General features: G+C 44.8%; 1 protein-coding gene across 4 annotated transcripts in view; it reads left to right on the plus strand.

Moving 5' to 3' along the window:
* Positions 1 to 15,593, plus strand: part of LOC121576866 (sorting nexin-29-like) — a 132,990-nt gene that overhangs the window by 12,906 nt on the left and 104,491 nt on the right. For all 4 annotated transcript variants that reach the window (XM_041890416.2, XM_041890428.2, XM_041890424.2 and 1 more), the window contains exons 5-14: positions 1,037 to 1,217; positions 1,315 to 1,385; positions 2,748 to 3,017; positions 3,162 to 3,525; positions 3,658 to 3,776; positions 4,071 to 4,158; positions 4,289 to 4,377; positions 6,395 to 6,458; positions 6,661 to 6,789; positions 14,292 to 14,380. In XM_041890416.2, the coding sequence (XP_041746350.2) occupies positions 1,037 to 1,217; positions 1,315 to 1,385; positions 2,748 to 3,017; positions 3,162 to 3,525; positions 3,658 to 3,776; positions 4,071 to 4,158; positions 4,289 to 4,377; positions 6,395 to 6,458; positions 6,661 to 6,789; positions 14,292 to 14,380 (1,464 nt within the window). The remainder of the gene's footprint in view (positions 1 to 1,036; positions 1,218 to 1,314; positions 1,386 to 2,747; positions 3,018 to 3,161; positions 3,526 to 3,657; positions 3,777 to 4,070; positions 4,159 to 4,288; positions 4,378 to 6,394; positions 6,459 to 6,660; positions 6,790 to 14,291; positions 14,381 to 15,593) is intronic.

The raw sequence follows: 15,593 nt of genomic DNA on the forward strand, positions 1-15,593 counted from the left end.
GAACTGGGTGAAAGTGTTGTCAGATGAGACCAAAATGGAGCTCTTTGGCCTCAACTCGCCGTGTTTGGAGGAGGAGGATTGCTGCCTATGACCCCAAGAACACCATCCCCACCGTCAAACATGGAGGTGGAAACATTATGCTTTGGGGGTGTTTTTCTGCCAAACGTCAGCCTCGAAACCTTAATGACTTGGAGAAGATCTGCAAAGAGGAGTGGGACAAAATCCCTCCTGAGATGTGTGCAAACCTGGTGGCCAACTACAAGAAACATCTGACCTCTGTGATTGCCAACAAGGGTTTTGCCACCAAGTACTAAGACATGTTTTGCAGAGGGGTCAAATACTTATTTCCCTCATTAAAATGCAAATCTATTTCTAACATTTTTGACATGTGTTTTTCTGGATTTTTTTGTTGTTATTGTCTCTCACTGTTCAAATAAACCTACCATTAAAATTATAGACTGATCATGTCTTTGTCAGTGGGTAAACGTACAAAATCAGCAGGGGATCAAATACTTTTGTTCCCTCACTGTAGTCAAAGATTTCCTTAATTTTGGGTCAGTCACAGTGGTCAGGTGTTCTGCCACTGCGTACTCTCTGTTTAGGGCCAAATAGCATTCTAGTTGTGCTCTGTTTAGCAAACAGTGTGCTCTGTTTTTTTTGTTAATTACTTGACACATTGGAAATAATTGTATTTTTGTTTTCTCATGATTTGGTTTGGTCTAATTGTGTTGCTATCCTGGGGCTCTGGGATCTGTTTGTTTGAACAGAGCCCCAGGACCAGCTTGCTTAAGGGACTCTTCTCCAAAATCATCTCTCTGTAGGTGATGGCTTTGTTATGGAAGATTTGGGAATCTCTTCCTTTTAGGTGGTTGTAGAATTTAACGTCTCTTTTCTGGATTTTGATAATTAGCGGGTATCGGCTTAATTCTGCTCTGCATGCATTATTTGGTGTTTTACGTTGAACACGGAGGGTATTTTTTCAGAATTCTGCATGCAGAGTCTCAATTTGGTGTTTGTCCCATTTTCTCTCTGTCAGAGCTGACGTTCTGGTTCTATGTGAAGGAGTATTTGAACCGCCATGAGCTGCAGCGGTTCTACTCCCTGAGACACATCTCCTCTGAGCTGGGTCGCGGCCGCGCCTGGCTCCGCTGTGCCCTCAACGAACACTCCCTAGAACGCTACCTACACACGCTGCTCGCAGACCGCATGCGCCCCGGGTAAGAGTGTGTGTGTCTGTTTGTGTATTTATCTTAGGTCGGTGTGTGGAGTCTGGAACTTCCTGGCAGTATATATTTTTTTCTTTGTGTTTTCTAGCACCTTCTATGAAGACTGGGCGTTTATTCTGGATGAGGAGCGAGCCAGCATGCTGCCCACCATGGCTGCAGGTGAGAGCATGACTCTGATTCTTGTGGTGAAACTTATTCATATCTCTGCCGTTCAGAGAGCTGCTTTACAGTAAGCCACGAGTCACAGTTCAGTCACTTATTCCCTGTGTGATGTGTTCCCAATTCTCAGGGAGCTATACACAGTATTAAATGAACAAAAATATAAACACAACATGTAAAGTGTTGGTCCCATGTTTCATGAGCTGAAATAAAAGATCCCAGACATTTTCCATATGCACAAAAAGCTTATTTCTCTAAAATGTTGTGCACAAATTTGTTTACATCCCTGATTATTTCTCCTTTGCCAAGATAATCCATCCACCTGACAGGTGTGGCATATCAAGAAGCTGATTAAACAGCATTATTATTACACAGGTGCACCGTGCGCTGCTAATTTCTCTACCATAAGCCGCCTCCAACGTCGTTTTAGAGAATTTGACAGTACGTCCATCCGGCCTCGCAACTGCAGACCACGTGTAACCACTTCAGCCCATTTTATTTGTTGACATTTTAGTCATTTAGCCCCCCGTGGGAATCGAACCCACAACCCAGGACCTCCACATCCGGCTTCTTCACCTGCGGGATCTTCTGAAACCAGCCACCCGGACAGCTGATGTCAACATTGTGAACAAAGTGCCCCATGGTGGCGGTGGGTTATGGGCATGCATAAGCTACAAACAACAAACACAATTGCATTTTATCAATGGCAGTTTTAATGCACAGAGATACCGTGATGAGATCCTGAGGCCCATTGTCGTGCCATTCATCTGCCCGCCATCACCTAATGTTTCAGCATGATAATGCATGGCCCCATGTCGCAAGGATCTGTACACAATTCCTGGAAGATGGCCTGCATACTCACCAGACATGTCACCCATTGAGCATGTTTGGGATGCTCTGGATCGACGTGTACGACAGCGTGTTCCAGTTCCCGGCAATATGCAGCAACGTCGCACAGCCGTTGAAGAGGAGTGGGACAACATTCCACAGGCCACAATCAACAGCCTGATCAACTCTATGCGAAGGAGATGTGTCGCGATGCACGAGGCAAATTGTGGTCACACCAGATACTAACTGGTTTTCTGATCCACGCCCCTACCTTTTTAATAAGGGATCTGTGATCAACAGATGCATATTTGTATTCCCAGTCATGTGGAATCCATAGATTAGGGCATAATGAATTTATTTCAGTTGACTTATTTCCTAATATGAACTGTAACTCAGTAAAATCTTTTGTTTATATTTTTGTTCAGTGTAAGTTGAGAGGAACCATTTAACATTATCCACTACCCCTAGTGCTGTTCTAGGCTGTGCTGTGTGAATGACTACTAACTAGACCCTCTCTCTCCACCCTTCACACAGGACTGAACTCCATCCTGTTTGCCATCAACATCGACAACAAGGACCTGAACGGTGTGATCCGAGCAGGCGGCCCCTCCTCCTCCGTGAGCCACCTCCTGAAGGAGTCCACCCAGGGCATAGGGAGTCTATGGAAGGAGTCTACCCAGGGGGTGAGCACTCTGCTTAGGGAGATCAGCACCGCCACCGCTGTGGTGCCAGGCTTCACCCCCACACACCGCCCCGACAGCTCCTCAGACCCACTGCCTGTCCTGCCCCGCAGTGCCTCCGCAGGTAGGGAGGAGAAATTACAATCAATTTAGACAGAGGGGGACAGGGGATTTTACCAGTTATTTCTATTCATATTCTTACTAAGAATTCATAATAAGCCAACAAACATGGAGATTAAATGGACTACGTTTTCTCTCTCTTCTCCAGACTCTGGCCTGAGGAAGGAGCGACGGAGGAAAAAGAGAATCACCAACATCATCTCTTTCGACGACGACCTGGATGGGGGAGCGGAGGATGAGGAGGAGGTGGGGGGGAGGACTGCCACTCTCAGGAAGAGCACCACTGCTCCTCAGGTCAGTCTGGAGGAAGGCATTGATCCACTGGAGCCCTCCTCCTCCCTCTCACCTCCCCAGAACGGGCTGCCCGAGCCTGGGATAGTCAGCTGGGCCGGGCCTCCTCCTTTCTCCAGAGCTCTGCCAGACTCCAAGATTATTGGTAATGATGAGGAAGAGGTGTACAAGAGCAGACCACAGCTACAGAGCCCCCTCCATGACAGGGCCAGCGCTGACCAGTGAGTAACCATGGAGACTAATGATTACACATAATCTAGCACTTTCTTAACTATACAGTAAGCATGGTGGGAAACTCCTAAACAAGGATTGATACAAACAGGTGATGTTTTTGTGTGTGTGTGTGTGTACAGAGTGGTGGTGGGGAGCCTATCCAGTGTGTCCACGTGGAGCCCTCTGCAGGGCATGACTGATAATGACAGTTCAGACGCCCTCATCCCTGTGGCCTCCAGCCACTCCTACTCTCAGCCAGGTGAGCCAGGTTCCTCTCCTCTGCAGCAGTGTTTCTCAACCCAGTCCTCTGGGCTCACCAGTCATTTCTTACACAACCACAGAAGTGTGGTTATAGCGTGTTGGTTCATAGTGTTAATTTTTGGAGACTGGTGTTAAGAGAATAGAGGGCGACGTTGCTTAGAGGTGAAGCTCATGAGAAAACGGAGATGTACATTTACTAAACTTCTGTAGAATATGGGAAGCATATTATTAAACTAGACAAAAAACTAGACAAAAATCCCTCAGCATTGTTTTCACTTTAATTTTGTTTCAGTTGGCTCAGTGGAGGATACAGCTGCATTTCCTGTACAGACAGATTCCACAGGTGACTACGAGACGACCAGATCCCAGCTGCAGTTCAAGTGAGTTGTCAGTCCATTTTATATGAACGTTATCTTAACAAGGGAGGGAGAAAAACCACACTCACTTCGATAGTCTTTATTGGATGGAGATATGTACGTAACATCTCTCTCTCGCTCTGTGGTGTTGCAGCTTAGAGGCCAGCCCACCGGTCCAGAATGCACCTCTCTCTAGTGTCCTGCCCAGTGCCACCCCCGTTCTACCAGAGTCCATGACAGTGGGTGAGTGTGTGTGGTATACTGGTAATAAGAAGGGAATCCAGTATGAGGAGAATGTATTTATTCAACCAGGAGATGGCACTGTTAATTCAGTATCGGTGTGCCCTGTGTGTACTCAAAAGGTAGCCTCCAGTTTATATGACTGAAACAGAACGGTACCCTCAGAAAAGCATGTCTTCTTCGATAGATCTCATTTCTGTATACAACACACACCAGTCATCCACATTTCTTCCGCTCTATTGTCTTTCAAAACTTCCTGGAATATAAAATGCCCTGATCCAGTCAACCGTTTACACGCTGTCTGTGTTTTCGACTCTAGGACGTGATTTGTGTAATTCTCTAAAGCTTAGCACAGGTTAGCGCCGCTGATGCTCATATTGATTCTAAATGTTTCCTGTGTGTGGACCTCACCAAGCCTGTAATGTGAGTCAGTGCGTCAGGGCTGGGGATCTGATTGTGGCGGTCTGCCTTTAAGCACTGTGGAAGACCCACAGTCACGTCTATAGTTGAACACTCACAAGATTAGCAGCTCTCAAAAGAGGAGAGCTGTGTGCTCGTGTGTGTGTGTGTGTGTGCTCGTGTGTGTATAGATAAAGAACATAAGCCAAGGCCCACCATTATGTTAGTGTCTGACACACACACACACACACGCATGTAGTTCAACAGAGGGGTACCTCTCTATATAGCTCGTTAATGGATCGCCGCTTTGTCGTAAATGTCACACTTATTTCTGGATCAGTGATGTGGAGTTGGGAGCTCCAGAAATAATGGTTCTGTGCTCTCCTCTTCATCCTCCTCCTCTTCTTCACCTCCTCAACCAGCCACTTGGCCGAGGCTTTGGGTTGTAGACCTACCTTTTGAAATGCGTCCGGGGCCAAAACACGCTCCACTTCTAAGCTTCGTGGCTGTTGATGTCAACAGCTGAATATGCTCTTAATTTTGTAAATACTTTGATATTCATAAGGCCTTGGCACTTACCACTTTTTCCATAGACCTACTTCTCTCAGTGCAGTGCTATATATTAGCCTATATCCGTCATGTTAATACAGAGCTGTGCTGTGACTGTATGGTGAAGAAGTGTGTATGTATCTGGGCAGAGGTGGTATTTTAGTAGTCTGGCTGGTCCCATGCGCTATGTCAGGGCTATTGAACTATATTCTTACGGGGGCCAGATTTGAAAAAGGTTATTTACAGGGGGGCCAGACATTTTCTACATGGGATTACTCTTCCTAAGACGGTATAAAAAATAATGCACAAACACAATTATGATCTTTATAAAGCACTTTTATTCAAATTAAATGTTGCTAAAATTTCATTTTAAGTGCTTTAAGATTAGCCTAATTCAGTGCATAAAATTGTTTAAATAATGGAACACATTTGGATTTATAACACAGTTGACTTGCATCACATTAATTAATTTCAGTTTTACAGACATAGCTTCATCTTTTTGTTTTTATTTACACATGGGAAACCTTTTATGCATGGCATATCTCAGTTGATTAGCTTTTGCGGAGAAGTCTCTCCCCCATCAGTAGAGAATGGGTCTCTATAATAAACTGCACCACCTCTGTGGGGACTTAAACTCATCAAATCTCGTTGCAAAGTTAGCTTTCAGTTTATCTAAAAACTCCGACATCACGGGAGTGATCTGTGCTGATGACTGAATGTAGTTGTTCAGTGTAGGGAAATGGAGCATTTTGTTTGGGCTCAAATCAGAGGGGAAAATAACACATTTAAATTTAAATCATGTCAATAACTGTTTTATCCCTTCCCTGTAAACCCAAATTGAGTTTATTTTTACAGGGACGGTGCACATTAATCAACGTTTCAGTAAAAGTGCCGGTTGTAGGCAGCCGCTGTACAGTATGAAACTAGTTCAGTATTTCCTGTGTCAGTCAGCTCAGTGGCACAGTACTGGTAGTGATGAGATTTCAGTATGAGCTTAGTAAAAGTAATGTGAACAATAACCACTTTTCCAGATGAGTTTTTGACGTCTGTGTTAACGGTCTCTCGTCCACAGTGGAGCTCCGCCAGGCCATAGTAGCCATGATGAACAGGAAGGATGAGCTGGATGAACACAACACGTGAGTTCCCCTCTCCTAATGTTGATGGGATGAGTTGATCTTTGACATGTTGTGAAAAATCGAGTGGAATTTAGAGCTATGTGTATATACTGTATGTGAGTTTTCTGAGACTGTGTGTTGTGAGCAGACTGTCTGTGTATGCCAGTGTTCTGTTTTGTGACGGTATGGTAACAGTATTGTGTTGTTTCTTCCGGGGCTCCAGGTCCCTGCGCAGCCTGCTGGATGGGGAGATGGAGCACTCTGCTGGGCTGAGGCAGGAGACGGACGCCCTGAGGAGACGCCTGGATGAGCTGGAGGAGAGACACACAGCCAAGGTGCAGGCTCTGGGCAGGTGGGTGTCACTGGTGGTTGTTGTTCCCAATGGCAGCTTCCCATGGCTCAGTTGGTTTCCTATCCCTGTGCTACAATCAATCAATCAGCACTTTTAGAGTGTGTTCTATCTAAGCCAGCCCAGCCATTCTACACTCAAGCCAAACAGGAAACTCCAGCCAGCCACTCACACTCAAGTGCTATCCTCCACCTAAATCTGGCCTGATCTGATCAATAGGATCTAAAAATACTGGACTTGGTAAGTAAGCCCTTCCTGTGTGTGTGTGTGTGTGTGTGTGTGTGTCTAACAAAGCCCTGTGGACTTGAGCTGGACTGAGATGCTCTCATAGATGTACCCACATTGATTGATCACAGTGAGAGGAGTGGGTACTGGGCTGGTTAAGACTTGGGCCGCATATGTATGTAACACAGACTGACTGAGGCAACGCTTCTGATGCGCATGTATGTAACACAGGCTGACTGAGGCAACGCTTCTGACGCGCATGTACAGTGGGGAGAACAAGTATTTGATACACTGCCGATTTTGCAGGTTTTCCTACTTACAAAGCATGTAGAGGTCTGTAATTTTTATCATAGGTACACTTCAACTGTGAGAGGCGGAATCTAAAACAAAAATCCAGAAAATCACGTATGATTTTTAAGTAATTAATTTGCATTTTATTGCATGACATAAGTATTTGATACATCAGAAAAGCAGAACTTTATATTTGGTACAGAAACCTTTGTTTGCAATTACAGAGATCATACGTTTCCTGTAGGTCTTGACCAGGTTTGCACACACTGCAGCAGGGATTTTGGCCCACTCCTCCATACAGACCTTCTCCAGATCCTTCAGGTTTCGGGGCTGTCGCTGGGCAATATGGACTTTCAGCTCCCTCCAAAGATTTTCTATTGGGTTCAGGTCTGGAGACTGGCTAGGCCACTCCAGGACCTTGAGATGCTTCTTACGGAGCCACTCCTTAGTTGCCCTGGCTGTGTGTTTCGGGTCGTTGTCATGCTGGAAGACCCAGCCACGACCCATCTTCAATGCTCTTACTGAGGGAAGGAGGTTGTTGGCCAAGATCTCGCGATACATGGCCCCATCCATCATCCCCTCAATACGGTGCAGTCGTCCTGTCCACTTTGCAGAAAAGCATCCCCAAAGAATGATGTTTCCACCTCCATGCTTCACGGTTGGGATGGTGTTCTAGGGGTTGTACTCATCCTTCTTCTTCCTCCAAACACGGCGAGTGGAGTTTAGACCAAAAAGCTCAATTTTTGTCTCATCAGACCACATGACCTTCTCCCATTCCTCCTCTGGATCATCCAGATGGTCATTGGCAAACTTCAGACGGGCCTGGACATGCGCTGGCTTGAGCAGGGGGACCTTGCGTGCGCTGCAGGATTTTAATCCATGACGGCGTAGTGTGTTACTAATGGTTTTCTTTGAGACTGTGGTCCCATTTCTCTTCAGGTCATTGACCAGGTCCTGCCGTGTAGTTCTGGGCTGATCCCTCACCTTCCTCATGATCATTGATGCCGCACGAGGTGAGATCTTGCATGGAGCCCCAGACCGAGGGTGATTGACCGTCATCTTGAACTTCTTCCATTTTCTAATAATTGCGCCAACAGTTGTTGCCTTCTCACCAAGCTGCTTGCCTATTGTCCTGTAGCCCATCCCAGCCTTGTGCAGGGCGACAATTTTATCCCTGATGTCCTTACACAGCTCTCTGGTCTTGGCCATTGTGGAGAGGTTGGAGTCTGTTTGATTGAGTGTGTGGACAGGTGTCTTTTATACAGGTAATGAGTTCAAACAGGTGCAGTTAATACAGGTAATGAGTGGAGAACAGGAGGGCTTCTTAACGAAAAACTAACAGGTCTGTGAGAGCCGGAATTCTTACTGGTTGGTAGGTGATCAAATACTTATGTCATGCAATAAAATGCAAATTAATTACTTAAATCATACAATGTGATTTTCTGGATTTTCTGGATTTTTGTTTTAGATTCTGTCTCTCACAGTTGAAGTGTACCTATGATGATAAAATTACAGACCTCTACATGCTTTGTAAGTAGGAAAACCTGCAAAATCGTCAGTGTATCAAATACTTGTTCTCCCCACTGTATGTAACACAGGCTGACTGAGGCGACGCTTCTGACGCGCATGTATGTAACAGACTGACTGAGGCACATGTTTGCACGGACGCAGAGAAAGCTTATTCCCTACCATGGAGTTCGGGCCGTTTTTCTTCTTCCAGTGATGTTAGCAGAGCGGAAATGAGATCTCACCCAGGAAGGCGGCTGGGCAGGCGGCCAGGAGAGTGGGCCTGGCCAAGGAGAAAGTGGTCCTCTGCTCGGTTTGGAGGGTGGATGGTTAGAAGAAACACACATTGGGAAAATACTAACGAGAGATCATTCTTTCTTCTTACTTGGCGCTGAGTGTTTCCTGAAGGTGGTTGAGAATGGGATATTGATGTACTGTAAAGACCCCTCCTAAGGTTTGGGCGGTTTTACTTTTGTTGTTGAGAGGATCTTAGTTGTTTTGCTGCTTTGTGAAGTCAATTATCCAGCTGTCTCGGGGGTACTGTAACGTTGAAGCTGTTCTCCGTCTGCCTACTGTGCTATGGGCACAGAGGAAGAATGTTTATGAAAGGAAAACCACAATACACGTTCGAAGCGTTGTTTGTAGAGCCTCTAAATTGCACTCAGGAGTATTAGACGTCCTTTTTTTTGGCTTTATTCTATCCTCAATATGAGTGTTTTACTGTAATGTTTTCTCTAACTGGTGCAGCTTTATACTGTGTTTTTTACTGTTAAATCCAAATCAAACCTCTGTGACCGCAATCCCAGAAACCTTCAGTAGAGGTCAAACAGGAAGTTGTTGCATCTCTTCCTGCCTCTCACTCTCTCTGATATCTGGGTTTTTCCTCTCCCCGTCTGAGACTCTCTCCGCTGATCTAATTTCACTAATGGGTTTATAGACCGTCCATTTAGACAGCTTTTTGGGTGGAATACCCCCCATGGTAAACTGCCTCAACAACACATGCCTGTTGTACAATACACAGCAAAGGTAGTGCTGTAGGATGCCTTTGAAACTTTCAGGGATACTTGTAACGTGGAATGATGAGCCCATATAAAATGGACTGTCTGGAACATATTTTACAGTTCCAGTTATTATCAGTCTGTTTCTGTGCAGTGAATTGAATTTGGACTGATGCTATAGATTTGGGTGAGGCTTGTGTACACAGCCTATACATTTTACATTTTAGTCATTTAGCAGACGCTCTTATCCAGAGCGACTTACAGGAGCAATTAGGGTTAAGTGCCTTGCTCAAGGGCACATCGACAGATTTTTCACCTAGTCTGCTCGGGGATTAGAACCAGCGACCTTTCGGTTACTGGCACAACGCTCTTAACCACTAAGCTACCTGCCACCTATACATTATCCTCCTAGGACGTTCTCTACATGATCCTCCTAGGACGTTCTCTACGTTGTCGTTCCTTCAGTGACACCTTCATATTACTCTACAGTACAACAGATGGCTACACATACACTGAGTGGACCAAACATTAGGAACACCTTTCTAATATTGAGTAGCACCCCCCCTTTTGCCCTCAGAACAGCCTCTACAAGGTGTCAAGCATTCCACAGGGATGCTGACCTATGTTGACTTCAATGCTTCCCACAGTTGTGTCAAGTTGACTGGATGTCCTTTCAAATCAAATCAACGTTTGGGTGTTGGACCATTCTTTATACACAGGGGAAACTGTTGAGCGTGAACAACCCAGCAGCGTTGCAGTTCTTGACACAAACCGGTGCGCCTGGCACCTGCTGCCATACCCCGTTCAAAGGCACTTAAATATTTTGTCTTCCCCATTCACCCTCTGAATGGCACACATACACAATCCATGTCTCAAGGCTTACAAATCCTTTGTTAACCTGTCTCCTCCCCTTCATCTGCACTGATTTTGAAGTGGATTTAACAAGTGATCAATAAGGGATCATAGCTTTCACCTGGTCAGTCTGTCATGGAAAGAGCAGGTGTTCTTAATGTTTTGTACACTCAGTGTAGTTCAACTACATAGACAGACGGCCCTTAGTTTTGCTTTTATTAAATAGATATGCATGTCTGTCTATATGGCGTCTATCTCTGTGTTTCTACAGTAGGGCTGACCCCATTTAGTAGACTGGTCGATAGGCTGTTGGTCGACCGAGATTTATTTAGTAGAGCAGTCGCATTTTCTATAAAATGTTTATGGTGCACAAGACGCCTGTCTGATTTGGCTCCTGTCTCAGTGGACTAATCCATTGCGGAGGCCATGGGGACGGCACAGTCCATCACTCTATGTAAGACGTGATACTGAAATTGTATATGTTTATATTATATAAAAAATAATGGTGCAACACTAATAAATCTATTATTTGATAACATGTGTTTTCCCCTACGGTTGCTGTCCACGGTCAGTGCAATTGTTTTCCCCCCTCATCAATCAACACACAATACCCCATAATGACAAAGCAAAAACAGTTTTGCAAATGTAGAATTTTTTTACTGAAATATTACATTTACAAAAGTATTTAGACCCTTTACTCAGTACTTTGTTGAAGCACCATTGGCAGCAATTACAGCCTCGAGTCTTCTTGTATGACACTACAAGCTTGGCACACCTGTATTTGGGGAGTTTCTCCCATTTCTTCTCTGCAGATCCTCTCAAGCTATTTTCAGGTCTCTTTAGAGATGTTCGATCGGGTTAACAAGTCACAAAATAAGTTGCATGGACTCACTCAGTGTGCAATAATAGTGTTTAACATGATTTTTGAATGACTACCTCATCTCTGTACCCCAAACATAGTTATCTGTAAGGTCCCTCAGTCGAGCAGTGAATTTCAAACACAGATTGAACTACAAAGATCAGGTAGGTTTTCCAATGCCTCGCAACGAAGGACACCTATTGGTAGATATGTAAAAACAAACAAAAAAACAGACATTGAATATCCCTTTGAGCATGGTGAAGATATTAATTACGCTTTGGATGGTGTATCAATACACCCAGTCACTACAAAGATACAGGCGTCCTACCTAACTCAGTTGCCGGAGAGGAAGGAAACCGCTCAAGGATTTCACCTTAAGGCCAATGGTGACTTTAAAACAGTTACAGAGTTTAATGGCTGTGATAGGAGAGAACTGAGGATGGATCAACAACATTGTACATACTCTACAATACTCTCCTTGTTCATTCTTCTTCTGTGGATTTTTTATATGGCGGTTGGCAACCAACCTTAAGGTGCATTACCGCCACCAACTGGACTGTAGTGTGGACCTCGTTCATCTTTCAATCACCCGCGATGGTATATGCTCGTAAAAACCAATTAGTAGAGAGGCAAGTCAAGCGTCTAAAATGGAACCAAGTTCTAAGTTCTAACCAAGTTCTATTTTAGTGCCTGGCTATGCAGATGCCTGTTGACACATGCAAGCAGTTTGGATTAAATGATTGACTAACATGTATGTGTACATTTATTTTGCAGCGCACGCAACGAGAGCAGTCTGGTCAGCTTGTAAAACCAGATAAAAAGTATGAAAAGATAAAGGAGCTATATATTTTTAAGTAAGTTCATCTTTGATAACTAACAATCACCAATAAAAACTAGACAGTCAGAATCTAAAATTCCAAAGATGTCTTGGCATGGGGCCCCCATTGATTCTGTTATAATGTTTGAGTCACTCAGATAGCATAAGAACATTGCATAAGCCATGGCAAAATGTGTAGAATTGCAGGAAATTCGCTTTGAAATGGCAACATTTTGTCTCTGCGGCCAAGAGAAGGGCCTTTAAAATCTTTGGTTAAAATCTTAGGGAAAACACTGTAACCGCGGGCGACTGCATGGAGTCTCCAGTGACAGTAAGCAATCAAATCAAAAAATGTTTTGTCACATGCGCCGAATACAACAGACCTTACAGTGAAATGCTTACTTACAAGCCCTTAACCAACAGTGCAGTTTTAAGAAAGAATACCAAAAAATATAATACAAAATAAAAGTAACAAATAATTAAAGAGCAGCAGTAAAATAACAGTAGTGAGGCTCTATACAGGGGGTACCGAGTCAATGTGAGGGGGCACCGGTTAGTCGAGATATGTACATGTAGGTAGAGTTATTAAAGTGACTATGCGTAAATAATAAACAGAGTAGCAGCAGCGTAGAAGGGGGGAGGGGGGACATTCTCACATAGGTGTTCCTTTTGTCCAGGTGTGAAAGGGCAGTGTGGAGCGCAATAGAGATTGCATCATCTGTGGATCTGTTGGGGCGGTATGCAAATTGAAGTGGGTCTAGGGTTTCTGGGATAGTGGTGTTGATGTGAGCCATGACCAGCCTTTCAAAGCACTTCATGGCTACAGACCTGAGTACACGTCCTGGTAATCCGTCTGGCCCTGCGGCCTTGTGAATGTTGACCTGTTTAAAGGTCTTACTCACATCGGCTACGGAGAGCGTGATCTCACAGTCGTCCGGAACAGCTGGTGCTCTCATGCATGCTTCAGTGTTAATTGCCTCGACGCGAGCATAGAAGTAATTTTGCTAGTCTGGTAGGCTCGTGTCACTGGGCAGCTCGCGGCTGTGCTTCCCTATGTAGTCTGTAATAGTTTGCAAGCCCTGCCACATCCGACGAGCGTCAGAGCCGGTGTAGTACGATTTGATCTTAGTCCTCTATTGATGCTTTGCCTGTTTGATGGTTCGTCGGAGGGCATGGCAGGATTTCTTATAAGCTTCTGGGTTAGAGTCCCACTCCTTGAAAGCGGCAGCTCTACACTTTAGCTCAGTGCGGATGTTGCCTGTAATCCATGGCTTCTGGTTGGGGTATGTACGTACAGTCACTGTGGGGACGATGTCATGGATGCACTTATTGATGAATCCAGTGACTGATGTGGTGTACTCCTCAATGCCATCGGAAGAATCCCGGAACATGTTCCAGTCTGTGCTAGCAAAACAGTCCAGTAGCTTAGCATCTGCTTCATCTGACTACTTTTTTATTAACCGAGTCACTGGTGCTTCCTGCTTTAGTTTTTGCTTATAAGCAGGAATCAGGAGGATAGAATTGTGGTCAGATTTGCCAAGTGGAGGGCGAGGGAGAGCTTTGTACACGTCTCTGTGTGTGGAGTAAAGGTGGTCTAGAGTTTTTTTTTTTTTTCCCCTCTGGTTGCACATTTAACATGCTGGTAGAAATTAGGTAGAACATATTTAAGTTTCCCTGCATTAAAGTCCCCGGCCACTAGGAGTGGTCTTATTGCCAGCATCGGTTTGTGGTGGTATATAGACAGTTACTAAGAATATAGATGAAATCTCTCTTGGTAGATAGTGTGGTCTACAGCTTATCACATGAAACCTGTAGGGCTGCATGTATAATCCAGCTCCAGAGATGGGCTGGGGTTTACAAGGCTGTAAGCCCCCCACAGACGCACACTTACTGGTCCAGTCTGATGCTCTGTCTCTCTGGGCCAGGGCCTTGATTCTGTTTGTGTCTGCGTCTGCAGGGAGAACGAGGTCCTCAAGGTCCAGCTGAAGAAATACGTGGGGGCTGTTCAGATGCTGAAGAGAGAGGGGGGCCAGGGCGATGACACCGGTAAGACGCCACACACACACGCGCAATACTCCATCTTTAAACAGGGCAGGAAAAATATATTTTCCTATGCATGACAAGGTCAGTGTTGAGCCACCACTCAAGGATGTAGTAAGTGAATAATAAGCCTGGTTTGAGACACACCTTTGTGAAACAAAGAGTACAGATATAAGACTGTTATATGAAAGGCAAACTAAATGGACATGGCAATTTATGTAGGGAGACAGAATGCCTAAAGACATTTTGGGGGGAGAGACGGTGGTTATCAGTACTGCTCTCGATTTCTGTGGACACTGGTATCTCCCTCCTACAGGTTTTGACTAGATGGGATACAGCTTTTGTCAGATTTGACTTTTCGTAGCAAGTTAGGAGAACTTGCACAGCAGGTTAGGATAATTTAAATAGCAGGTTAGGATAATTAGTTTACGTTAGGAAAAGAGTTAGGATTAGCTAAAATGCAAAATATTTCAACTTTTGACGTTCATTTGACAAGCTGTATCCCTTCTAGCCATGACCCTCCTAGAGAGACAGGTATTCTCCTCAGGCACTGTGTGGGACACCTGTAAGGCACAGAGATGCATAGGATATCAGGATCATTGCTTTTGTGTAAGTGTCAAATATACATGGCTAGGATTGGCAGTCTGTCAATCTAATTGACAGACCTCCTGCGTGGGGGTAATACTTTTTATACTAGTTTGTTTTTAGTTGAAAGGGGTTGGTTTGAATTTAATGTTTTTTTCTCTGACTTGGCTTCTGACACTACTTAAGGGGAAACATGCACACAATAGTTAGAAAAACATCTTATCTCTCAGGTCTCAGCAATTACTGTAGTAGTCAGACTCGTCAAATCTCCAACATGGATGTTTATGTCTATGGTGACACGTAGAACAATGCTCTGGGACACTGACAACGTGGAATAATGAATGTATTTCCGGAAGGCTGTAGAATCCTGACAGAGGATCCACACTAATCAAGGGCCTCGGCATAGCTGCCGCCTGGTGAATTACCCACATTCCTCCTCAGCCTTTCATGGTCTCAGTGCGGTCAGGCCCCACAGTGTACATAGTGACGCTCTTGATGTAAATATTCCAATTAGGCTTTTCCCTTGTTCTCTTTCACCTATTCTTGTGTGTCTGTCTCTGTCTGTCTCTGTCTGTCGGTCGCTGTCTGTCTCTGTGTCTGTCGCTGTCTGTCGCTGTCTGTGTCTCTGTCTGTG

The sequence above is a fragment of the Coregonus clupeaformis genome, chromosome 1, assembly GCF_020615455.1.
Source record: "Coregonus clupeaformis isolate EN_2021a chromosome 1, ASM2061545v1, whole genome shotgun sequence".
NCBI classification, from domain to species: Eukaryota; Metazoa; Chordata; class Actinopteri; order Salmoniformes; family Salmonidae; genus Coregonus; species Coregonus clupeaformis.